The sequence below is a fragment of the Tamandua tetradactyla genome, chromosome 18 (genome assembly GCF_023851605.1).
Source record: "Tamandua tetradactyla isolate mTamTet1 chromosome 18, mTamTet1.pri, whole genome shotgun sequence".
Lineage (NCBI taxonomy): Eukaryota > Metazoa > Chordata > Mammalia > Pilosa > Myrmecophagidae > Tamandua > Tamandua tetradactyla.
Window position 1 is genome coordinate 62,923,663 of NC_135344.1, and position 25,782 is coordinate 62,949,444.

Consider the following 25,782-nt stretch of genomic DNA (forward strand, 5'->3'; position numbering starts at 1 on the left):
ATGGAAAGACTGATGTTAATTAGAAGAGAAATGAGCTACTTAACAAATATTTATTGAGCACTTATTGTATGCTGAGCTGTATTCTATTCCAGGCACTGGGAAAACAGCAGTGCTCAATCATCAAAAATTCTTCTCCTTGTGGAACTCAGATTCTGCTGAATTGGAGAGTCCAAATTAATGGCATTTTATTATATTTCTGTACCTCCTTATTATAGCTGCTTATATTTATGAAAAAATAAAGTGAATTTCTTCGCTTATTTCAAATGAACTTCTATTTAAAGATTTCTGTGATTATTTTATACAATTATTTTTAGTATTGTTATATGTATAATTTTTTACATCTACATTGCCTTTTGTGGTTTAATGAGAGTATAGTTGTATATAAACATTTGCATAGCTTTCCCAAATTCTAGTCGTTCCTATTTTGTGGTTATTGAAAAAAAGAAAGAAAAACTCTGTTAAACTTATTGTTCCCTTCTTCCATTTCCCTCTTCCTACCCCTTTCTTTTCCTTCCCACCCCTAAAATGCCAAGAATACTTTTATTCTAACTGGCCTCCTTAATCTGTTAAGTTTTTAAAAATTATATAACAGTTATAATTCTTCACAAAAAATTCTCAGTTGCTAATTTTCTTTGACAGAATTGTTTTCTTTTACTAATAATGATTCTTTTGATAATTTGATCACTGAGATGTCTCCAAATTACAATGGCAAATTAATCTTCAAAATCTGTTCTTGGTAGTGTGGGAGTAGGTTACAAAATAGCTTGATGTTTGGCAGAATGTCCATGAGCTTCCTGATCTTGTCCACCCTTAGTTTAGAAGCTCAAAATATTAAGAGTGTAAGATACATTTCCCCCTTATTTGAAATAGAATTGAAGAGATGACAGGAATGAAATTAAAGATAAAGACTACAGGTCACACTGCTAGTAAATGACACTATGAGGATTCAAATTTAAGTCTTTTTGACTCCAAAGCCTTTGATCTTTCACAATATTATGTACCATTTAAAGATTCAGTGTTATACACACTAGAGAATTGACATATTTTTTTTGGAGTAAACTTTTTTTTTAATTGTAGTAAAATACACAGAACATAAAATTTGCCACTAGGGATATTAAGTACATTAAAAATGTGCAACCATCACCACCTTTTAGTTCCAAACATTTTCTTCATTCCTCTTTACCTCTTCCCCGCTGACCCTGGTAAGCACTAATCTATTGTGTGTCTAGGTGGATTTGCCTATTCTGGATATTTCATATAAATAGAGTCATCCAATATGTGGCCTTTTGTATTTGACTTATTTTATTTAGCATAATGTTTTCAAGGTTCATCTGTGTCATTATATTTGTCAGTACTTCACTCTTTTTAATGACCGAATAATATTCCATTGTATGGATATACCACATATTTTTATCCATTCATCTGCTGATAGGATGCTTCCATCTTTTGGCTATTGTAAATAATTCTGCTATGAACATTGATGTACAAACATCTGTTCATGTCTCTCCTTTTACTTTTTTGGGTATATATGAAGAAATGAAATTGCCAGGTCTTAGGGTAAAATTCTGTGTTAAACTTTCTGAGGAAACCTTGCCTATTTTATTAAACAGCCTTATTGAGATATAATTCACATACCGTACAATTCACCTGTTTAATGTCACTTTGCCCATTTTTAAATTGAATTGTCTTTTTGTTGGGTTGTAAGAGTTCTGTGTGATTTGCTAATATTTATTTCTGCTTATCAGGTGGTTGTTTCACTTTTTTGATAGTGAATTTTGCATAAAAGCTTTTTATTTATTTATTTATTTTGTTGCTTCTGAGTTTTGGTATCATATCTAAGAATCCATTGCCAAAATCAAGGTCATTAAGATTTACCCTTAAATTTTCTTCCAGACGTTATGGTTTAGCTATTATATTTAGGTCTTTGATATGCTTTGATTCTTGTTTATGATGTGAGGTGAGGTCCAGCTTCATTCTGTTGCATACACGTATCCAGTTGTCCCAGCACCATTTTTTGAAGAGACTGTTCTTTCCCCATTGAAGGACCTTGGCATCCTTGTCACAAATCATTTCAACATAGATACATGAGTTTATTTATGGATTCCTGATTCTATTCCATTGGTCTCCCATGTCTATTATTATGCCTTATGTTTTGATTACGATAAGTTTGTAGTGAGTTTTATAATTGGGAAGTTTGAGTTCTCCTGCTTTGTCCTGTTTCAATATCATTTGGCTATTCAAGGCTCCTTGCAATTCCATTTGAATTTAAGAATAAGCTTTTTCATTTCTGCAAAAAAAAGTGGTGGGGTTTTGGTAAGGATTTACACTGAATCTGTAGATTGCTTTGGATACTATTACCATTTTGAAAATAGTCTCCCAGCCAATGAAATGGATGTCTTTCCATTTATGTAGATCTTTAATTTCTTCCTGTCAGCATGGTGTATTATATTGATTTTCCTGTGTTGAATCATTCCTGCATTTTTGGAATAAATCCTACTTGGTCAGAGTATATAATCCTTTTAATGTACTGCTGGGTTTGATTTGCTAGTATTTTGTTGCACATTTTTGCTTCTATATTCATAAGGGATATTGTCTGTAATTTTCTTTTTCTTATAGTATTGTTATCTGGGTTTGGTTTCAGGGTAACACTGGCCTCATAGTATGCGTTGAGAGGTGTTCCCTTCTCTTCTGTTTTGGAAGAAGTCAACGAGGATTGGTGTTAATTCTCAGTATTTGATAGAATTTACCTCTTAAGCCATCTGGTCCTGGACTTTCCTTTTCGGAGATTTTTGATTACTGATTGAATTTCTTATTATAGATCTCTTGAGATTTCTGTTTCTTCTTGAACCACTTTTGTTAGTTTTTGTGTTTCTGGGAATTTGTCCATTTCAATATCTAGGTTTTCTAATTTGTTGGTGTTCAGGTATTCATAGTATTCTCTTATAATCCTTTTTATTTCTATAAGATCAGCAATAACATTCACATTTTAATTTTTGATTTTGGTTATTATATGGTATTATGTTTAAACATCTTAATGTAGAAACAGAAATACTTACTTTTATAACTCTCCCAAGGGTTTTTTCCCACTTGTATCTCAGAATTTAGGCACATAAAATTACCTTCATTTAAAAACTACTGTGAAATAGTATGTCTATTAAAGACAAGGTTCATTTCAAACAGCAAGAGAAAGTGCAGCATATTTTCTCTGTTTCTTATTAGTATCTTTCTAATATGATAACTTGAAAGGAGGGTTTCTCAGTTACAGCACTTTACATTTTAGGCCAGATGATTCTTTGTTGGGGTTATATGAAACATTGTAGGATGTTTAGCAGCATCCCTGGCCAGTAGCACCCCTTTACCATTTGTGCCAACCAGAAAATGTACCAGATATTGCTGAATATCTCTGGCGTTGGATGAGGGGTGGTGCTGGAAAATTGCCACCAGTTGAGTAAAGTTTATGAAAAGACCATAATTGACTTTTGACTTATGTACTTTGCAAGGGGAAATAAACTTTCCTTTTTGTTTTCTTTCTTTTTATCCATTGTACATACTAAACAGTTATTATTGGGAATTATTATTAAGAAGTTATTATTAGGAAGTCAGAATTGTCTAGCCAGGCATCTCTTGGCTGTTAAGGAGAGTGAATGGGAAAAGAGCTCTTTTTTACTCTATAGTTTCAGTGAACTACATATGTTGTTTTGGTCCCAAATTCATCATATAGTTCAGTGTGTACAAACTTGTATGACAGTAGTTATTTCTTAACCTGGAATACTAAGATGATTCAAAAGGGAAGTAATTCCACTAGATAAGAGGTTAAGACCATGAAACTAGGGCAGTTATTTTTTGTTTTTTGCTCATCTTCGTCTTTTCTCCAAAGGAATATGTGATGAGTGTATCTAAAATAATTATTCAGTGTTATCATTATACAACATTTGATGATAATTTAGTGATGCTTTATTATGCTACTTTATCTTAAACTAAAAAAAAATTTCTCCTAAAATCTATTTTTAAACATAGTATATTCTATTTCCCAAAAAGATATTAGTGATATTAAATTTCATTTGCTATTTTCTCATTATGAATATTTAAACATTTTCATATATAGTTTTATAATGTTCAGTGTATGTGAGCTTGCAACCCATGTTGTTAGGTCCGTATTTGTATTCCTTACCTCTTTACCTAATGTAGTCATTTCATAAATACCTCACTGAGTTCCTTAATCATTTAATTGAAGAGATAGCTATTCTGATAATATAATTCACAGTCCTTTGGCTCATGTTACTTAATCTTATGAACATACTGAGTGGATCACTTAGATTTAGATGAGTGGAGATATTTCACTACCAAATTACTAATTATATCCAGGACTACTGAGAAGTAACCTTGATTTCTCATTTGCTATAGGATAGGTTAACAAAAAAAATATTGTCTTTGAAACTAGCCAATTTTTTTTAGTTCGATTTGGTAGGGATACCGTTTCTGAAGTGATTTCTGTAGTTCTGAATGTTTTTGAGTGTTTTATACTATGGTATATTCTAAATCAAAGTTTAATGCATTGACTTTGTTACATTGAAATGAAACTTAATGTGTAGATTATAATTATAGCTGACTTTGAAGACTGTTTCATAGAGTTAAATAAGGAGTAATCCTAGTTAAGTGCTTAGTAAAGCTTAACGTAATAGAATTTGATGCATTTGGAGTTTATGGGTCACAAGTTATTGTGAGAGAGGTACCATCGGTAGTTGTATGAACTCTGTGCTTCGCTTTATTTCTGTGCTAAATTTGAAACAAATAGCTCATTTTGTTTCTATTTTTAGCTGTAGCACCAGTTGTACCAGATTTAAGTAGTGACATTGATACGAGTAATTTTGATGACTTGGAAGAAGACAAGGGAGATGAAGAAACATTTCCTATTCCTAAAGCTTTTGTTGGCAATCAGCTACCTTTTGTAGGATTTACATATTATAGCAATCGTAGGTAAGTATCCTAAACAATGATTTTTGATATAGGTACTGATTTTGTTGTATTCGTATTATTTTCATAGGGTTGTCTAAGTAACACTTACTGGGTATGATGACTTTACTTATTGAATTATTGTTAGTAGTATTATTTTAATCTTTAACTTGTTTTTATTGTATAGTATAACATATATACAAAGCAAAGAAACAAAAAAGCACTAGTTTTCAAAGCACTATTCAACAAGTAGTTACAGGACAGATCCCAAAGATTGTCATGGGCTACCATATGATCCTCTCATATTTTTCCTTCTAGCTGCTCCAGAATATAAGAAGCTAGAGGGCTTAAATATTGTCATCACAATTGACTTTTTTTCCTTCTTTTTTTGTGTGTGAAAAATAATATATTTACAAAGAAGCTATGAATTTCAAAACGCAGCACCACAATTAGTTGTAGAACATATTTCAGAGTTCGACATGGGCTACAATTTCACAATTGTAGGTTTTTACTTCTAGCTGCTCTAAAATACTGGAGACTAAAAGAGATAGCAATTTAATGATTCAAAATTTGTATTCCTTTGTTAAATCCTATCTTCTCTGTCTAACTCCACCATCACCTTTGATCTTTCTGTCCCTCTCTTTACGGGTGTTTGGACTTATGGCAATTCTAAATTTCTAATATAGAAAGGGTCTGTCACTAATATGGGATAGGGAGATGGAACTATCCCCTAGTTCCATGTTCTAGAGAGGCTGGGCTAGGTTTCAGGACTCATCTGGACTAAGGACCCATCTGGTGGTTGTGGGTTCCTGGAAAGTTACTCTAGTACATTGAACCCTTGTGGAATATTATATATATTATATATTGCCCTAGGTGTTCTTTAGGATTGGCTAGAATGGTCCTGGTTGGGGGTTGGGAGATTATGATAGGTAGCAAGGTCTAACTGAAGCTTGTTTGAGAGCAACCTCTAGAGTAGCTTCTCGACTCTTATTTGAACTCATTCTGCCACTGATTATTAATTAGACTTCTTTTCCCCCTTTTGGTCAGGATGGAATTGTTGATCCCATGGTTCCAGGTCTGGATTCATCCATGGGAGTCATCTCCCACATTGCCAGGGAGACTTTCCCCCCTGGATGTCATGTCCCACATAGGGGGCAAGGCAGTGATTTCATTTGTGGAGGTGGGCTTAGGAAGATTGAGTCCACATCTGAGCAACAAAAGAGGTCCTCCAGAAGTAACTCTTAGGCATGCCTGTAGGTAGTCTGAATTTCTCTTCTACCTACATAAGCTTCACAAGAGTAACCCTCATGATTGAGGGCATGGCCTATTGATTTGGGTGTCCCTAAAATTTGACACAGTATCGGGATTCCCTGATGGTAAGTTTTGATAGTTCTATATTCTTTTCCCCCTCCTTCATGGGACTTTCCCAATACTTTTTGATTATCTGCTTAATATACTGTAGGCTGTATCCAGGCATTACAATAATCTATACAGGATTAAAGGACCTCTTTCTTATTGTGTGCTCCCTGTGTTTCAGTTGTTCAAATGAGTTATACAGATAGGTTGAATTAGATTATGCACTATAGAAAATTTTAGTTCTGGACCAAATAAACCTCTCTTCCAAAGGTCTCAAAGAGTGTGTGTGGTTCTAAAATATAGACGCTGTCTTCCTTACCCCTATGTTCTGAATTACTTTAGCCCCAACCTGTTCAGCTTCGTTCTTATCTCTAAATATCAGGTTGTATATATAAAACAGCCTCTCAAAATCCAGAAATATTAATCACCACTCCAGACTTAATGTGTCTGCTCTAAAAGCTTACAATCTAGGCCCCCGTTTTCTTATAAACATCTTCTAAAGGTGGCCATACCATTGTTGTTCTTTTGTTTCATTCATATTGTTGACTTTGTCCTTTGTGTAGTAGCACAACTTTCATTCATAAGTACACACCATCGTTCACCAATCTACTTCTCTGTCAGTGCATCCTTCAGCATCCTACATTCATCGGGCATCATGTAGAGGGCCCAAAGTCCACAGTCCATCAACATTCTCAATTTTAGATAATTTCATTTTTCCCAAGAGAAAGAAAATCAATAAACACACCCTCACCAAATAGCAAATCTAAAATTTCTCTTAACTCTTTTTACTTTTTTTAAAATTTTATTTATTAAACATGCCAACATACAAACACGAACATTCTTACCATATGATCATTCCATTCTACATGTATAGTCAGTAACTCCGCAATATCATCACATAGTTGTATATTCATCATCATGATCATTTCTTAGAACATTTGCATCAATTCAGAAGAAGAAATAAAAAGAAAACAGAAAAAAAATCATACGTAACATACCCCTTACCCCTCCCTTTCATTGATCACTAGAATTTCAATCTACTAAATTTATTTTAGCATTTGTTTCCCCTATTATTTATTTATTTTTAATCCATATGTTTTACTGGTCTGTCGATAAGGTAGATATAAGGAGCATCAGGTGCATGTAAACCTCCTCTTAACTCTTGTCCCTCTCCCCATTATTTATCTCTGCTGTTGCTGTGGTAGTGCTGATGGTTTCCTTTTAAACATAGCTCATAGCATGCAATAGCAGTTTTCCCCCATATCCTGGACTTAAATATTCTTTGTATAAGAATCGTATCTTTGAAGTAATTCTTGCGAGAACTAATTCATATTTCTAGTGTGAATCAGTGGGACATGTGGGTCTATACAACCCCTTTCAATCTTGTTCATCTTCAATACGGTAATACTACTTATAGACCCATTAGAGAACCACCTTAACTCTTATATATTCCCTTACATTGGAGTTCAATCTCATTAGCTAACGTTTCACCCATTGCTAACTTCTATGTATCTGTAAGGCCCCTATAGTCTGTATTATAAACCTGTGATTATACCCTTTGTCATATTGAGGTAGTTACTTTTGATTCCTATCTTTTGGAGTGTTATCAGAAAAGGATGCTGAATTTTGTTGAATGGTTTTTCAGCATTAATCAAAATGATCTTGTGATTTTTCCCTTTCAGTTTGTTAATGTACTGTATTAACATGAATCGAGATGATCATGTGATTTTTCCCTTTCAGTTTATTAATGTGCTGTATTACATTAATTGATTTTCTTATGTTGAACCATCCTTGCGTTCCTGGTCTAAACCCCTTGGTCATGGTGTATAATTCTTTTAATCTGCTGTTGGATTCGATTTGCTAATATTTCATTGAGATTTTTTGCATATGTGTTCATTAGTGAGATTGGCCTTTTGTTTTCCTTTCTTATAGCATCTTTACCCAGTTTTGGTATTACATGAATTAGGTAGAGTTCCTTTTTCCTCTAGTTTTTGAAAGTTTGAGCAGAATTGGGGTTAGTTCTTTTTGGGATGTTTGATAAAATTCCCCTGTGAAGCCATCTGGCCCTGGGCTTTTCTTTGTAGGAAGATTTTTGATGACTGATTGAATCTCTTTACTTGTGATTGATTTGTTGAGATCTTATGTATCTTCCTGAGTCAGTGTAGCTTGTTTGTGTGTCTCCAGGAATTTGTCCATTTCATCTAAATTTTCTAGTTTGTTGGCATATAAGTTCATCGTATCCTCTTATGATTTCTTTTATTTCTTCAAGGTGTGTGGTAACAGACCCCGTCTCATTTCTGATTTTGTTTATTTGCATCCTTTCTCTTTTTTTCTTTGTCTATCTTGCTAGTGGCCCATCAATTTTATTGATTATCTCAAAGAACCATCATCTGGTTTAATTGATTCTTTTTATTGTTCTTTCATTCTCCCATTCATTTATCCCTGCTTTAATCTTTGTTATTTCTCTTCTTCTGTTTGCTTTGGGGTTACGTTGCTGTTCTTTCTCAAGTTCCTCCAGGTGTACTAAGTCCTCGATTTTTGTTCTTCTTTTTTTAATATAGCCATTTAGGGCAATAAATTTCCCTCTCACACAGCCTTTGCTGCATCCCATAAGTTCTGATAAGTTGTATTCTCATTTTCATTCATCTCCAGATAGCTACTGATTTATCTAGCGATTTCTTCTTGACCCACTGGTTGTTTAAGAGTGTGTTATTTATTCTCTGTATATTTGTGAATGTTCTTGTTCTTTGGTGGTTATTGAGATCCAGCTTCATCCCATTGTGATCAGAGAAAGTGCTTTGAATTATTTCAATGTTTTTAATTCTATAAAGACCTATTTTGTGTCCCCACATATGATCTATCTTGGAGAATGTTCAGTACCACTAGAGAAGAATGTATATCCTTGTGCTTTGAAGTACAGTGACCTATATATGTCTGTTAGGTCTAATTCATTTATCAAGTTATTTAACTCTCTATTTCCATGTTGATCTTCTGTCTGGTTGTTCTATCTATAGAGGAGAGTGGTGTATTGAAGTCCCCTACTATTATTGTTGAAACATCTGTCTCTCCTTTCAGTTTTGCCAATGTCTGTCTCATGTACTTTGGAGCTCTTTGACTGGGAGCATAAATCTTTGATTGTTGTATCTTCTTGGTGAATTGACACTTTAATTAGTATATAGTGTCCTTCTTTGTCTCTTATGATTCTCTTCACATTTAAAGTCTATTTTGCCTGATATTAGTATAGCTACCCCTGTTTTCTTTTGGTTACAACTTGTGTGGAAGATCTTTTTCCATCCTTTCACTTTCAATCTATTCGTATCCTTGTGTCTAAGATGAGTCTTTTGTAAGCAGCATATAGCTGGATTATGTATCTTAATTTTGCTAATCTGTATCTTTTAATTGGTAAATTTAGTCCATTAACATTCAAAGTTATATTGAAAAGGCATTTCTTGAATCCACCATCTTATCTTTTTAATTTTATTTGTCAGATTTATATATTCTTTTCCCTCTTTCTCTTTGTATTCTTTAAATTACCCTTAGTGGCACTCTTCAATTCTTTGCCCTCCTCCAGACCTCCCTCTCCTGTCTTTCTTTTTCAGCTGGCAGAACTCCTTTTAGTATTTCTTTTAAGGCTGGTCTCTTGTTGACAACTTCTTTCAGGACTTCTTTTGTCTGTGAAAACTTTAATTTCTCCATCAGTTTTGAAGGACAACTTGACTGGGTACAGAATTCTTGTACCCAGAATTCTCTGTCAGAATCTTGAATGTGTCATACCACACGGCCTTCTCACCTCCAGGCTGCTAGTTGAGTTGTCTGAACTCAGCCTTATTTGATTTCCCTTGTATGTAGTAGAATGTTTTTCTCTTGCCCTTTCAGGATTTTCTGCTTCTCTTCAACATTTGACAGACTGATTAATATGTGTCTTGGGGAAGGCCCATTTGGATTTATATCGTTTGGAGCTTCTTGGGCTTCTTTGACTTGCATATTTATATCCTTTATGATGTTTGGGAAGTTTTCCCCCATTATATCCTCACCTACTCTTCCTAGCCCCTTACTCTTCTTTTCTCCTTCTGGGATACCAGTGATTCTTATATTTGTCCACTTTGTTTTCTCTATCATTTCCCTGAGATCCAATTCAAGTTTTTCCATCTTTTTTGCCATTTCCTGTTTTGAGTCTTCGAAGTCAGTTATCCTGTCCTCTGTATCACTTATTCTTTCTTCTGTCTCTTCAAATCTGGTTTGTGTGCCTCCAGTTCTTTATTTGGTCAGTAGAGTTTTTAATCTCTGTGATATCCACTATCTTTCTGTTTGTTCTTTCAAATTCCTCTTTATGCTCTTCTGCTGTCTTCTTGATCTCCTTTATGTCACGTGCTATCCCACTTATTATCAAGTAGAGCTGTATGAACATCTTTGATTAGTTGTTCCAATGCCTGTGTCTCCTCTGGTGTTTTAATGTAGTCATTAGGCAGGGTTTTATCTGTCTGCCTTGTGATACGGTTAGTATCTTCATGGCATGTAAATATCTTGATTAATTTACTTTGGGAGTTGATTTCTTTCAGTTATCTAAGACCTTGTATTTGCAGGATGGTTGTAGAACCGGGAGGAGAACACGGGGTGGAACTCTCAGTGTGGTTGATTTGTTTCAGGGCAGGTATAGGTGCAGGTTGGGGATGTTACATTGATGTTTGTGAATGTGGGCACCCAGTGGTCAGGGATGATATAGCTGTGCGGGTGTACTGATCTGGGGGGCGTAACGCTGGACTGCGCTCGTCTAAGGCACTGGGCCCTTTGTGCACATGCGTAGAGCTGTGGCAGCAGGTCGGCATTATGCCTTTGTGGATTGGGAGCAGATGTGGCCCGGCTGTGTAGGTCAGCACTTTCCCAGAGCTGAGAAGTGTGACCGAGTGCCATTTGCATACCCAGTTCTAGGACTGCTGTAAAGTGCGGTTCCCATAGCTGAATGATGCGATTGGGGGCCAGTGTGCATGTGTTGGCCTAGGAGTGCCGTAAACTGATGTGCAGAGCTTGGGAAGGGTAGGGTGAGGCTGTGCAACACTATGGGGCTGGGTGAAGGGGTAGCCTGGGTATGGAGGTTAGTGCCCACAGTCTTTATGCACTGGCTACAGCCTACGGGGAACAGGGAGGGGGAGGTAGTGTTCAGGAAGGATGCAGGAGGGATAGGTTGGGCTGCACTCGGGGTGGGGTACCTGGAACACAGGGAATGGGAATGGTGACTGGGTTTGTGTACATGGGGTGTGGGGTGAGTCACCTGATCACAGGGCTGCGCTAGTGAGGGTAGTACACCCAAGGAATGCGTCCTGGTTTACTTCCTAGTCGCTGGCTCCCGTCTGTGCACTCCTGCAGGCTCCACACTTCCATACCAGGCTCTAGCATTCTGCCTCTCAGTTCCTCGGCCTCTGCAACCAGTTTGCCCTATGAGGTGCAAAAGGCTCTCCCAAGTCAGCCACACTCCCGAATCGGTGCCTCAGTTGCCCTCCTTTCCCTTCTCTGTCTTTTCTGTGGAGCAGGACTAATCTCAAGCTCCTCTATTCAACCATCTTCCTGGATTATTTTTTTTAAATATAAGTACTTCTAATCAAATTATATTCCATTACAGTGGTAATCAATATTTTATTTACTTGGAGTAATTATTAAATTTGAGGTCATTATAATTTATCTTCTATTAAACTGAAGGCTCTTGTCATTTTAGTTAAAATTATTATATAAGAGGTGATTCAGGTTGAATTTAGGAAGTAAGTGAGTAATTTAGTCCTGCTTTGTGAAATTTCTCCAATTATCCACCTAAAACAATACTGAATACTTTGTGTTGCATCACCAACTAGGTAGGTAGCGCTTGATTTTTGACAACTGGAAATACCTAATGTTCTGGCCCTCTATTTTTCTAAGACCCCATGAATCTAATATTGTACCTATTTAATATTGAAATACTGACACTCATATACACATGTAGATGCTTCAGGATAGTTTTTGCTGAAGCATCATTTCATTTTTGTATTTTTATCATTCTTCGGCTTGGTTTCTGGCACATTTAAGATGTGACAGGTTGTTGACATAAATATTCCCCATTGTTTTGGGTTTTTTGTAGTACAGTCCAGCAACTATTGGCTTGTTTTACCTATTTCTATGCAAAAAAGTAATCTTGAATTAAATAAGCATCTCTCTTTATATTATTTGTACTACACTGTCTTGTGCTTAATTATGTTTTATGCCCTTTCCTTGTATTCCTGCCTTACATGTCCCATACTAATTTCTAAGTTTCTTCAAGGTAGAAATTATTGTTTGTTTTAAGTATCACCACCTTATTGAGTAATATAATACTGTTCAAAAATTCACCCTGTTGAGTGAATGGGTGAAGGTGTGGTTGCTCTTAATATAAAGAAGAAATCAGAAAATCTGTGTATGATATCAGTCCTCAAGTCCTTTTTTTCTTTTAGTTCTCAAGTCCTTTTTGAAAAAAAAAGTTAAGTAAACACTTGGCACTATGCTCAGCCTTATTATAGTATATAAGTATACTTTTGTGTAAACTTGTATGAAATTGAAAATTTCTAAAATTCTTCTGAAATAAAAAAAATTCTCATTTACCAATGACAGAGATTTTTATTGCTAAAGTATAGCTTAATTAAACATGAGTTTTTTAATAGCCATAAATGTTTAGCTACACTACTAATATATTAATTCCCCTTTCATAAAGAGTAGATGCTCTTTTATTTTTTTACATGGCCAGGCACCGGGAAGCAAACCCGGGTCTCTGGTGCGGCAGGCGAGAACTCTGCCACTGCGCCACCATCGCACTGCCCAAGTCTTTATAGAAGCAACAACGTAACATGTAAAAGTACCTTGAAAGAAAAAAAAAAGACAAGAAGAGAAAGAATTTAATATATATGTATAAATGATATCCTTATATTTCTCCTCCTTCATTCAGAGAATCTTATTAATTTTGTAGAAGGGTAAACATCAACTCCAGTTTTATAGCATATAGAGGATATCTACTATCTAATTCAGATTCCACTGATACTGCTATATGCTTTTATTTACATTACCTAATGCAAAAATCTTACTCTGAATTTATGGAATACTTAATACAGTGGAATTCAATTATATGCAACATCATGAATTTGTCATTTGTTGCTTGGAACCTTTTTTCTACGTATCTGCTGCATAGTTCCTGTTAATGTCTTCTGATTATTTAAATTTCAGGTTGATCTGAATAATTTTCCAAGGAAAATATAGGTAGTCATGTATTTCTAGCTGTTTTGGATAGAGCACATTATATAAGTTTAATGGTATTTAAAGGATCCTTGATATTATGTTAGTCAGGCTGTCCAGAGAAGTTGTACTGACAGGTGATATATGTTTCTGTGTATATGTGATGAAAGTTATTATAGGAATTGGCTCATATGATTATGGAGATTGGCAAGTCCAAATTCTGTAGAATAGGCTACATGTTTGGAACTCAGGTGAAGGTTTCAGTGAATTCCCCAGGAAAAGCTGATTGGTTGAAGTAGAAATAGAAATTCTCTCTTCTGAGTGCTGAAATTATCAATTCTCCCTTTAAGATATTCAGTTAATTGGATGTGACTTTTCTCATTGTTGAAAGCAGTCTCCTTTGTTGTGTATAAATGTAACTAGCCATAGATACGGTCAGTTGACTAATGATTTAAATCCACAAAATGCCCTCACAGTAACAGTCAGGCCAGTGCTTACTTGATCAAACAACTGGATACCATAACCTAGCCAAGTTGACACATGAACTAATTCATCACAATTATCTCCTATTATTCACTGTTAGCTAAGATTTAGTGTGTTAACAGCTGTCCCATAATAGCTGTGAGATATACTGTAGCTAATTTCTTTTTGCAAGAGCTCAATTGGTTTGCCAGGGTGGTATGGCGGTTAATGGTGGTAATGACAGACTTAGTAATAGTGGTGGTTGTAGCAGTGATGGTAGCAGCAGCATCCTACCTTTATATAACCTTTTGATAGCCTAGAAATTATTTTATTTACATACTCTTATTTAGAACTGTTTGATAATCTCCTAAAACATTTAACAACCTTTAAAGCTCCATAATTCCTTACATTTATACATAATTTTAACTTCATACTGAATTTAAAGGACTCTGCAAGGTTTGGAATGCTAAAGGATTAACAGGACATAACCAGAACTTTGATTCTGTTGTTTCACCCACTTAGGCAAAAACTCTTAACTTTTTGACCCAGAAAGTCAGTATCGCGCTTTGCTGAAGGACATTTCTGAGGGAATGGGAGGACTGTCTGTGCACATGTCTATAAAAATCAACAATTCCTTATCTCTAATTTCTAAACCCCCAAATTCTGAAAACTGAAAACATTTAGTAATTTGTTTGGTGGTAAAATCTTCCATAACCTGCTTTCATGGTGGGAAACCTGACCTGAACTAACTTGAGGCTATTTATGGTTTTTATTTATCCTAATTGTTGTGAATTAATATTTTGCAGAAGGAATAGTAAGTATGACTGAAGGGTACTGTTTTAGAACCAACTGAGGATTTTATTTAACACCCAATTTACGTATCATTTTTATGTTTGTATTTCTAAAGAATGATGGACCTGTGCTTAATTTTTTAAAAACAAAACCAAAATAAAATGAACATAAAATAGGCAAGTAGTATTTGTTATTGTTTGCCATTGACCGTTAATGTGGTTTCTTTGTTTTGTTTTGTATTTTTCTTTTAAAACTTTTTTTTTCTCCCAGATACCTATCATCACCAAATCCTAATGATAACAGAACCAGCTCCAGTGTGGATAAAAGCTTGGTATGTATACTTCTTATTGTGTTTTTTTTTTTTAATTTGTCGGTAATGCATTTGTATCTGTGATAATGAAGTAAATTTATGTGTTTCTTATGAATGTGTAATTAGTGAACTAAATTTTTATGGCACTTTTTACCTATTCTGTCCTCTCTAGTTTGATTTCTTACCTGAATATCAGATGATATAATATATGTGAACACAATAATCTTCATATGCAAATTGACAGCAATGGTCTGTTTAGTGTTTAAAATTAGGGATATGTGATGAATCATTGTATCAGGAAAGGTGTTTGCAGGAAAGCAGATGGCACATTCAAAGGCTTAACTGATGAGAGTTTAATGAAGGGGCTCTTAATAGGGCTAGGATAGAGCAGGATAGAGGGTACCAACAAAGGGGCCAAAATACCCAGGGATTAACAATAATGGAAAGCCATTGCCCCTCAGCTAAAAGAATAAGGACCTGTCACCACAGGTCAGTGAAGGCCTGGAGTAATGGAATAGAAGCTGTGATAATAGAACACAGACACTGCCAGAACCAGTTAAGCCACAGTAAGATGTTGGGAAAATAAATACCTCATTTCTCCCACCTTCTGATTTCCTGTTGCTGTCTCCCATGGGCTGAAACCACCCTTAAAATCATAGGGCAAAGTATCTGGAACAATGCAGTCTATAGATATCAAGTAAAAGAGAAAGGATCCTCAAGGCTGGAAGGAAGAGGGGAGAAATGGAGAATAAAGAATATAGTCAGAATCATCTATTTTGTACTCTATTCTAGTTTGCTAGCTGCCAGAATGCAGTATACCAGAAACAGAACAACTTTAAAAAGGGGGGATTTATTAAATTGCAAGTTTACAATTCTAAGACCATGAAAATGTCCAAATTAAAACAAATCTATAAAAATGTCCAAATTAAGGCACCAACAAGAGGTTACCTTTACTCAAGAAAGACTGATAAAGTCGAGTTTCTCTCTCAACTGGAAAGGGCACATGGCGAACATGGCAACGTCTGCTAGCTTTCTCTCCTGGCTTCTTTTTTCGTGAAGTTCCCCTGGGGGTGTGTTCCTTCTTCATCTACAAAGGTCTCTGGTTACATGGGCTCTCTGCTTCTCATGGCTCTCAAGTTTTTTCCAAAATGTTTTCCTCTTTTAAGGGATTTGAGTAAACTAATCAAAATCCACCTGGATTGGGTAGAGTCACATCTCCCTCTAATCAAATGTTAATACCCACAATTGGGCGTGCCACATCTCTGGGAAAATAATCTAATCAAGATTCCAACCTGTAGTGCTGAATAGAGATTAAAAGAAACAGCTGCTTCCACAAAATGGATCAGGATTAAAACATGTCTTTTCTACATAATCGTTTCAAACCAGCACATCCTCTGTAAAGCAAATTTACTATAGAAAGTAAATATTACACATTTGATTCATTTCTACTGTTCATACAGTTCATGTTCATGAGACAGAGGTTAAAAAATAAGTCTTACTCTTGAGAAGGTCCTTTTTCAGGTGTTTTCTGAAAAATATCAGGAGTAGTTATCTGGATATCCTTAGAATGTTGTTTGAATCCTTGGTGTACTATATAGCCTACTTTTTTTTTAATTTTTAAATTTTTTTTAAAGCATAACAACATATAAAAACGAACATTCTTACCATATGATCATTCCATTCTTGGTGTATAATCAGTAGCTCACAGTATCATCACATAGTTATATACTCATCACCATGATAATTTCTTAGAACATTTACATCAATTCAAAAAAAAAATTAAAAGAAAAACAACTCATACATACTATACCCCTTACCCCTCCTTCTTATTGCTTGCTAGTATTTCCATCTACCCAATATATTTTAGCCTTTATTTTCCCTATTTTTTTCTATACCCCTTATCACTCCCTTTCATTGATCACTAGCATTTCAATCTACTAAATTTATTTTAACATTTGTTCCCCCTATTATTTATTTATTTTTAATCCCTATGTTTTACTCATCTGTCCATCCCGTAGATAAAAGGTGCATCAGACTCAAGGTTTTCACAATCAGTCACATTGCGAAAGCTATATCAATATACAATCATCTTCAAGAAACATGGCTACTGGAACACGGCTCTATATTTTCAGGCACTTTGCTCCAGCCTCTCCAATATACCTTAACTAAAAAGGTGATATATATATATAATGCGTAAGAATAACCTCCAGGATAACCTCTCAACTGTTGAAATCTCTCAGCCATTGACACTTTATTTTGTCTCATTTCTCTCTTCCCCTTTTTGGTCTAGAAGATTTTCTCGGTTCCTTGATACTGAGTCCCAGCTCATTCTAGGATTTCTGTCCCACGTTGCCAGAAAGGTTTACACCCCTGGGAGTCATGTCCCACGTAGAGAGGGGGAGGGCAGTGAGTTTACTTGTCATGTTTAACCTACATATTTTTAGTCAGGGGAAGAGCTAGTAACCACTTTTTTAAAGTTGTTATAATTTTACTTTATACCTTCATAAATTTACTCTTCAAGGAGCTGCTGAAACCCACATCTCAGTGTGACCTGTATTATTTGTCTGTAAGATTAGAGATTAATTAGGATTCAAAAGAATCATGTTTTCTTTGGGCTGATCTTGTTTAGTAGTTGTTGTAGTTTGCTAGTTGCTGGAATGCAATATACCAGGAACAGAATGGCTTTTTAAAAGGGGAATTTAATAAATTGCTAGTTTACAGTTCTAAGGCCAAGAAAATGTCCCAATTAAAACAAGTCTATAGATACGTCCAATCTAAGGCATCCAGGAAAAGATACCTTGGTTCAAGAAGGCCGTTGAAGTTCAGAGTCTCTCTCTCAAATGAAAGGGCACATGGAGAACACAGTCACAGTCTCTCTCTCATCTGTAAAGGTACATGGTGAACACGGCGTCATCTACTAGCTTCTTCTCCTGGGGAGGCATTTTCCTTCTTCATCTCCAAACGTTGCTGGCTGGCGGACTCTGCTTCTCGTGGCTATGTCGTTCTGCTCTGCTTTCTCTGACTCTCTCATTCTCCAAAAGTTTTCCTCTTTTATAGGACTCTAGAAACTTATCAAGACCCACCCAAATGAGTGGAGACATGTCGTCACCTAATCCAGCTTAACAAACACTCTTGATTAAATCACACCTCCAAGGAGATGATCTAATTACAGTTTCAGACATGCAGTGTTGAATAGGGATTATTCTGCCTTTGTGAAATGGGCTTTTGATTAAAACATGTCTTTTCTAGGGTACATACATCCTTTCAAACCAGCCCAGTAGTTATTGCAATAAATCTGTCCATAGCTCCTACCTTATTTTTATCTTTTGCTCTGGTAAGACCACAGAAAGAAAACGTTTAGTGCCTGCTATTTCTATTAATCTAGAAATAAGTATGTAAATCAACTAATTTAATTTTCAACTCTTCCTTAAAAGCTAACTGGCAGAGATGCTAATGAACAATTTTTCAACTGTAAGATACAATGAATAATTTTCAGTCCATATCTTATTTTGTTTTGGTGTATTTTACACTGACTTATCCCTTCCTTGGAACTTCAAACTTTTATAACCCTTTCATGTTGCTTTTACTTCCTCCTCCCTCTTTAAATTTTATTTTCAGTGATCTTTTCAGGATCTTCTTTTTCTGCTCATTAAATATGAAATGTTTCCCCAGGTTCTGACCTTGGCTCTCCTGATTTTCTGTTGGTAATCTCTTGTATGTGTGCTTTGCTCCTCTGAGCTCCAGACCAGTTTCTCTCCCTGTCTACCTGACTTCTCTTTCTCATTATCTCTGAAGCATCTCAATCTAGGCCAAAATTAAACTCATAGTTCTTCTCTCACCATCCCCACTGCAGCAGTTTTTCTTTTTATATTACCTATCTTTTTGTAATGGTAGTATGTTTTTTTCTTATTTTTAGTCAGTTACTAAGTCAAAAATTCTGCCTTCAGTTGACATATATATATATCCACCTTCTTCTTCAGCTTATTCCTACAACTACTGTCTTTTATCAGATCCACATTCTCTCTTTCCTGAACTGTTTCAGTGATCTTTTAACTGGTTTCTCTGTCTGAAATTTCTCTGCCTTCTAATTCAGTCATCTGATTTTTATTGCAGTGGTGTTTCTGAAATGCCAACATTATGTCATTTCCCTATTTAAAGCTCCTACAGATTAAATCCCCATTCCTAAATTTGCATACAAGGATCTTGCTCCTACTCACCTTTTCAGATTTGATATGAATTGTTTTTCCCTGTTATATTCTGTTCTCTACCTATAAATGATTTCTTCCCATTTCCCAAGATATTTTCCTCTGCCTCTTTACTTTTAGGCTCATTGTTCATTTTGGGTGCAGTACCTTCCTACCACCTTCTCTGCTTGGTAAATTTCTCTTATCTTTTAGATTTCATTTCAAACATTACATATTCCTGACAGAATTAGAAGTGACCTATTCTCTCTTTCAGAACACCTTATATATAATTTTATTCCCAGTTACCTCATTGTTTTGTAACATATATATGTCATGTTATATGTTATAAAACATAGATATATAAAACTAAGGCACCGACATATATATATATTGGATCATTGCAGTCCTTTTCTCTTTCCACTCTCCTAACTCCACTATTTAAATTTTGACTTCATGAAACAGAGACCAGATCTTTTTTGTTTCTCTTTTTATCAAAGAGAAGTTGTTAAATTTATAGAAAAAACATGCAGATATACACAGCTCCATATATCCCCCTTGTACTCACAGTTTTTCCAATCATAAATAACTTTGCATTAGTGTGGTACCTTTGATGAAACAATATTATTATGTGATACTAGTAACCAGTCTGTAATTTATCTTAGGAGTCACTGAGTTTTGCAGTCCTATGGTTTAAAAAAAAAATGTTTATTCTAGTAAAATATATACAATCTAAAATTTGACTTTTAACCGTGTTCAAACGTAGAATTCATTGGTGTTGATTACATTTGACAATGTTGTGTTACCTCAGCACTCCCCACTATCAAAACCTTTCCATCACCTAAAATAGAAATTGCGTATGATTTAAGCTTTAGCTTAACATTCCCTATCCCTGTCCTGGCTCCTGGTAACCTGTTTTTGGTTTCAGATTATGAATATGCTTATTCTAACTGTGTGATCAGTGAGATCACGCAATATTTGTCCTTTTTGTCTGGCTTATTTCACTCAGTTTGGTGTCTTCAAGGTTCATATTACTGCATGTATCAGAATTTTACTCCTTTTTACAACCAAATAATATATATTATATGCATATATATACCACATTTTGTTTATCCATTCATCTGTTGATGGATAGTTCAATTGTTTTCATCTTTTTTGGCAATTGTGAGTAATCCCACTGAGAACACCAGTGTGTCAATATGTGTTTGAGTCCCTGCTTTCAATTCTTTTGAATATTTACCTAGAGTGAGATTACCAGGTATATAGTTTGTGAAGCTGCCAGAATGCAATATACCAGAAATGGAACAGCCTTTAAAAAGGAAATTTAATAATTTACAAGTTTACAGTTCTAAGACTGAGAAAAAGCCCAAATTAAGGCACCAACAAGAGGTTACCTTCACTCAAGAAGGGCTGATGCCATCTGAAGCACCCGTGTCAGCTCGGAAGGCACATGGCTGGCAAGTTCTGGTCCTTATTCCCAGTTTGTTGCTTCCAGCTTCTGATGCTAGTAGTTTCCTCAAGCATTGGTCAGCCTTCACTCATTTCCTATGGGGCACAACTCTGGGTTTGGGCTTGTTCATCTCATGGAAAGGCACATGGTGACTACTGGTTCCATCTGCCCATGCCTGGGCATCTTCTCTGCAGGCACTCCAGGTATCTCCAAGCATATGTCTCTGAAGTAACTTCTCCAAGCATCTGCATCTTCTTTGAAGTTTCTCTACAATGTTTACCCTTTTAAAGGACTCTAGTAAAATAATGAAGACCCACAATTGGATGTGCCACATCTCTATGGAGCTATCTAATCAAAATTTCTGTCCTACAGTATTGAATCAGGATTAAAAGAAATGGCTGCCCTCACAAGATTGGATCATGATTAAAACGTGGCTTTTCTTGGGGTACATAAAAGATTCAAAGCAGCATACCAGTTTAAGTGGTAATTCTGTGTTAAACTTTCTGAAGAACCACAAAGCTGTTTTCCACAGTTCTTAACTCTCTGCATCCTCTCCAAAACTTGTTGTATTCCTTTTTTTTTTAATAATAGCTGTTCTAGGGGTTGTGAAATGCTATCTTGTTGTGGTTTTATTTGCATTTTCCTAATAACTAATGATGTTGTGCATCTTTTCTCTTGTTTGTTGGCCTTTTGTATATCTTCCTTGGAGAAATGTCTATTCAAGGTGAGGTAGGGGATCCATCGCATTCTTTTGCATATTGATATTCAGTTTTCCCAGCACCAAGACTCTTTTTTCCTGTTAAGTAGACTTTGCATAAATCAGTTGGCCATAAGTGTCAGGGTTTATTTCTAAATTCTCAATTTGATTCCATTGGTCTGTAATTGTTTTTCTGCCAGTTCCATGCAGTTTTGATTGCAGCAGCTTTGTAATAAGTTTTAAGATTGACAAGTGTGAGACTTCCAACTTCTTTCTTTTTTTGTTGAGATGGTTTAGGCTATTTAAGTTCCCTTATCCTTACATGTAAATATGATGATTGGCTTTTCCATTTCTACAAAGAAGACTTTTGGAATTTATTGGGATTATATTGAATCTTTAAATTGCTTTAGGTGGAATTGACAATTTAACAATATTTCGTTTTCTAATCCATGAACTCAGAATGTCCTTCCTTTTATTTAGGTCTTCTCTGATTTCTTTTTAACAGTGTTTTGTAGTTTTCTGTGTATAATTCCTTTACATCCTTGGTTTGATTTATTTCTAGATATTTGATTTTTTTTTTGTTCCCATTGTAAATAGAGTTTTTTTTTCTTGATTTCTTCTTCCAATTGTTCATTACTAAAATATGGAAACACTACTGATTTGTAGTGTTTATCTTGTAACTGACATCTTTGATGAACTCATTTATTAGTTCTAGGAGCTTTGTTGTAGATTTTTCAAGATGTTCTTTACTATAGGGTCATGTCACCTACAAATAGGAAAAATTTACTTCTTCCTTTCCAATTTGGATGCTTTTTATTTCTGTTTCTTTCCTAATTACCTCAGCTAGAACTTCCAGTACAATGTTGAATAACAGTGATGAGAGTGGACATCCTTGTTTTGTTTCTGTCCTTAGAAGGAAAACTTTCAGTTTTCACCACTAAGTAGGATGTTGGCTCTGGGTTTTTCATATATGCCCTTTATCAGTGTGAGGACGTTTCCTTCTGTTCCCACTTTTCAAAGTGCTTTTTTCAAGAAAGAATTCTGAATTTTGTCAAATACCTTTTTCTGAGTCAGTAGAGATGATCATGTGGTTTTTGCCCCTTCATTTGTTAATGTGGTCTATTACATTAACTGATTTTCTTGAGTTGAACCCTTCTGGCATGCCTGGGGTATATCCACTGGGTCATGAGTGCCATTGAATTCATTTGGCTATTTTGTTGAGGATTTTTGCAACTATATTGATATGGGATATTCGTCTGTAGTTTTTTCTTGCTATCTTTATCTGGCTTTTGTACTAAGATGATACTGGCCTCATAGAATGAGTTAGGAAATATTCCCCGTTCAATTTTTGGAAAGAATTTGAACAGTATTGGTGTTCATTCTTTATGGAATGTATGAAAAATTAACCAGTAAAGCCATCTAGTTTTAGACCTCACTTTGTTGGGAGTTTTTTTTTTAATATATATATAAATATATATATATATATAATATATTTTATTGTGCTATCTTCACATACCCTACAATCCATCCAAAGTGTACGATCAGTGGCTCACAGTATCATTACATAGTTGTGTATTCATTGTCATAATCATTTTTAGATCACTTACATCATTCCAGAAAGAGAAATAATAGGAAAAAAGAAGTATATATATATATATATATATATATTCTATATCCTTTACCCCTCCCTCTCATTACTAGTATTGTAATCTACCCAATTTTTTTTAACCCCTTATCCCCTTCCCTATTGATTTATTTATTTTTGTCCTAATTTTTTTACTCATCTGTCCAAACTTTGGATAAAGGAAGCATCAGACACACCATTTCAGAATCATTTAGTCACATTGTAAAAGCCATATAGTTATACAGTCTTCTTCAAGAATCAAGTCAACTGGAATACAGTTTAACCAGTTCCAAGGTACTTCTCTCTGGTACTTCTTAGTTAATATACATTAAACTAAAAAGGGATGTTTGTAAACTACATAAGAATAACCTCCAGGACAACCTCTTGACTCTGATTGAAATCTCTCAGCCACTGAAACTTTATTTTGTCTCATGTCTCTCTTTTCCCTTATGGTCAAGAAGGCTTTCTTAATTCTTGAGAGATTATTGATTACTGATTCAATCTCCATTCCATTTTGTTTGGAGAGTATGCATTGTATGGTTTCAATATTTTTTAATTTATTCAGACTCGTTTGTGATGTAACATATGGTCTATACTAGAGAATGAACCCAGTGTACTAGAGAAGAATGTGTGTTCTTCTGCTGTTGGATTAAGCGTTCTATATGTGTCTGTTAGGTCTTGTTGGTTTATAGCATCATTCATATTTTCTGTTTTCTTACTGATTGTCTGTCTAGATGTTTTGGTTTGCTAAAGCTGCCAGAATGCAAAAGCCAGAAATGGATTAACTTTTACAAAGGGGTTTATTAAATTACAAGTTAAAATTCTAAGGGTGTGAAAATGTCCAAATTAAGGCATCAACAAGAAGATACCTTCTCAGAGAAAAGGCTACTGGCATCCAGGGTTCTTCTGTCATATGGGAAGCCATATGGTGACATCTGTTGGCCCTTTCCTCCACAATGTCCCTGTGGGTGTTTTCTTTCTCTCTTAGTTTCTCTCAGCTCTGAGCGCTTTTGAAAAATGTCCCTCCCTTAAAGGACTCCAGCAAGCTGATTAAGACCCTCCTTGAATGGGTGGAGTCACATTTACATGGAAACAGCTTAATTAAAAGGTCTCATCTAACAATAGATGTACCACCACAAGATTGGATTAAAAGTATATAGGGTTTTCTGGAGTACACAGCAGATTCAAACCAGCACAATGTTCTATCCATTATTGAGAGTGGTATATTGGGATCTCCTGTGTTATGTCTTGGCGAATTGCTCCTTTATCACTGTATAGCAACATTTTTTTATCCTTGTAACAGTTTTTGACTTAAAGTCTGTTTTATCTGATATTAGTATTGCTACCCCAGCTCTTTTTTAGGTACTATTTATATTCTCTTTATTTTTTCCCATCCTTTCACTTTCATCCTACTTGTATCTTTGAATGTAAGATGAGTCTCCTATAAGCTGCATACAATTGGGTCTTGCGTTTTTATCCATTCTGCCAATCTCTGTCTTTTACCTGGAATTTTCAAGCCATTTATATTTAAAGTAACTACTGATAATCTACTGATAATGCAGACCTCTGTTCCACCTTTTTGCTATTTGGTCTTATACGTCTCATACTTTTTTGCCCCTCAATTCTTTTCTTTTTTTTTTTTTTTTGTGGGGGCAGTGCATGGTATAGGTCTCCCACATGGAAGGTGAACATTCTACTACTGAACCACCTGTGCACCTCGGTTCTTTTCTTAATAGCTATTTTCATATTTATTTGTTTGTTTTTTGTAGCTTACCCTTTTGAGTCACTGCCCATTTCCTTATAGATGTTTTGGTGGGGGAGAGTTAACATAGGGCTTAACCTTAACATTCTAAATCCTTAACAATCGTGTTTGATGTCATGCCAACTTAACTTTGGTAACACACACAAATACTCTTTACACCCCTCCATCTACCACCTTTTTGTTGTGCTTGTGAAACAGGATTTTGGGTCGGCAGATGTTTTCTTTCAGCGTTTTCTTTCATTTTGTCCCATTGCCTTCTTGTCTTTCTGATTTCTGAGGAGAAACTGGCGCTTAATCTTATTGGGGACTCTCTTTTTTATAACATGTTGCTTTAACCTTATGGCTTACAAAACCCTCTCTTTGTCTTTGTCCTTTGACTACTAAGTACATAATTCTCTTAGAGGTAATCCTGTTTGGAGTTTTTTTGGACCTCTTGAATGTGTATTTTCAAGTCTTTTATTGAATTTGAAAAGTTGTCTGCCATTATTTCTTTGAATATTCCTTCTGTCCCCTTCTTTCTTCTCTTTCAGGGACTTCCATAATGCTCACCTTGATATGTTTCATGGTGCTCCACAGTTCTCTTAGGCTGTGTGTATTTTTTTTATTCATTTTTTTTCTTTCTGTTCCATATCTTTTCCTGTAGATCACTGATTTTTTTTTTTCCTGCCAGCTCCACTTTGTTGTTGAAACCTTCTAGGGACTTTTTCGTTTCAACTGTTTTGGTCTTCAACGCTAGTATTTCTGTTTGGCTTCATTTAAAAATTTTTGTTTCTTTATTGAAATTCTCATATTGTTCATTCATTGTTTTCCTGATATCTGTTGGGTTTTTTTCACATGTTTTATGTGTCTAGGCATTTTAAAAGATTTTTGCTCAGTATTTCCAAAGTCTGGTCTTTTTTGTTGAATGTTTCTGGATTTTAATCTTTTCCCTGATGGGTCGCAATATACTGTTTCTTTGTCTTGTAACT

At 35.2% G+C, this 25,782-nt stretch overlaps 1 protein-coding gene across 2 annotated transcripts in view; it reads left to right on the top strand.

The window, feature by feature from the left end:
* The window catches only part of ROCK1 (Rho associated coiled-coil containing protein kinase 1), a 188,905-nt gene that overhangs the window by 79,759 nt on the left and 83,364 nt on the right, over positions 1-25,782 (top strand). For both annotated transcript variants that reach the window (XM_077135842.1, XM_077135841.1), the window contains exons 10-11: positions 4,818-4,977; positions 15,061-15,121. In XM_077135842.1, coding sequence (XP_076991957.1) covers positions 4,818-4,977; positions 15,061-15,121 — 221 coding nt within the window. The remainder of the gene's footprint in view (positions 1-4,817; positions 4,978-15,060; positions 15,122-25,782) is intronic.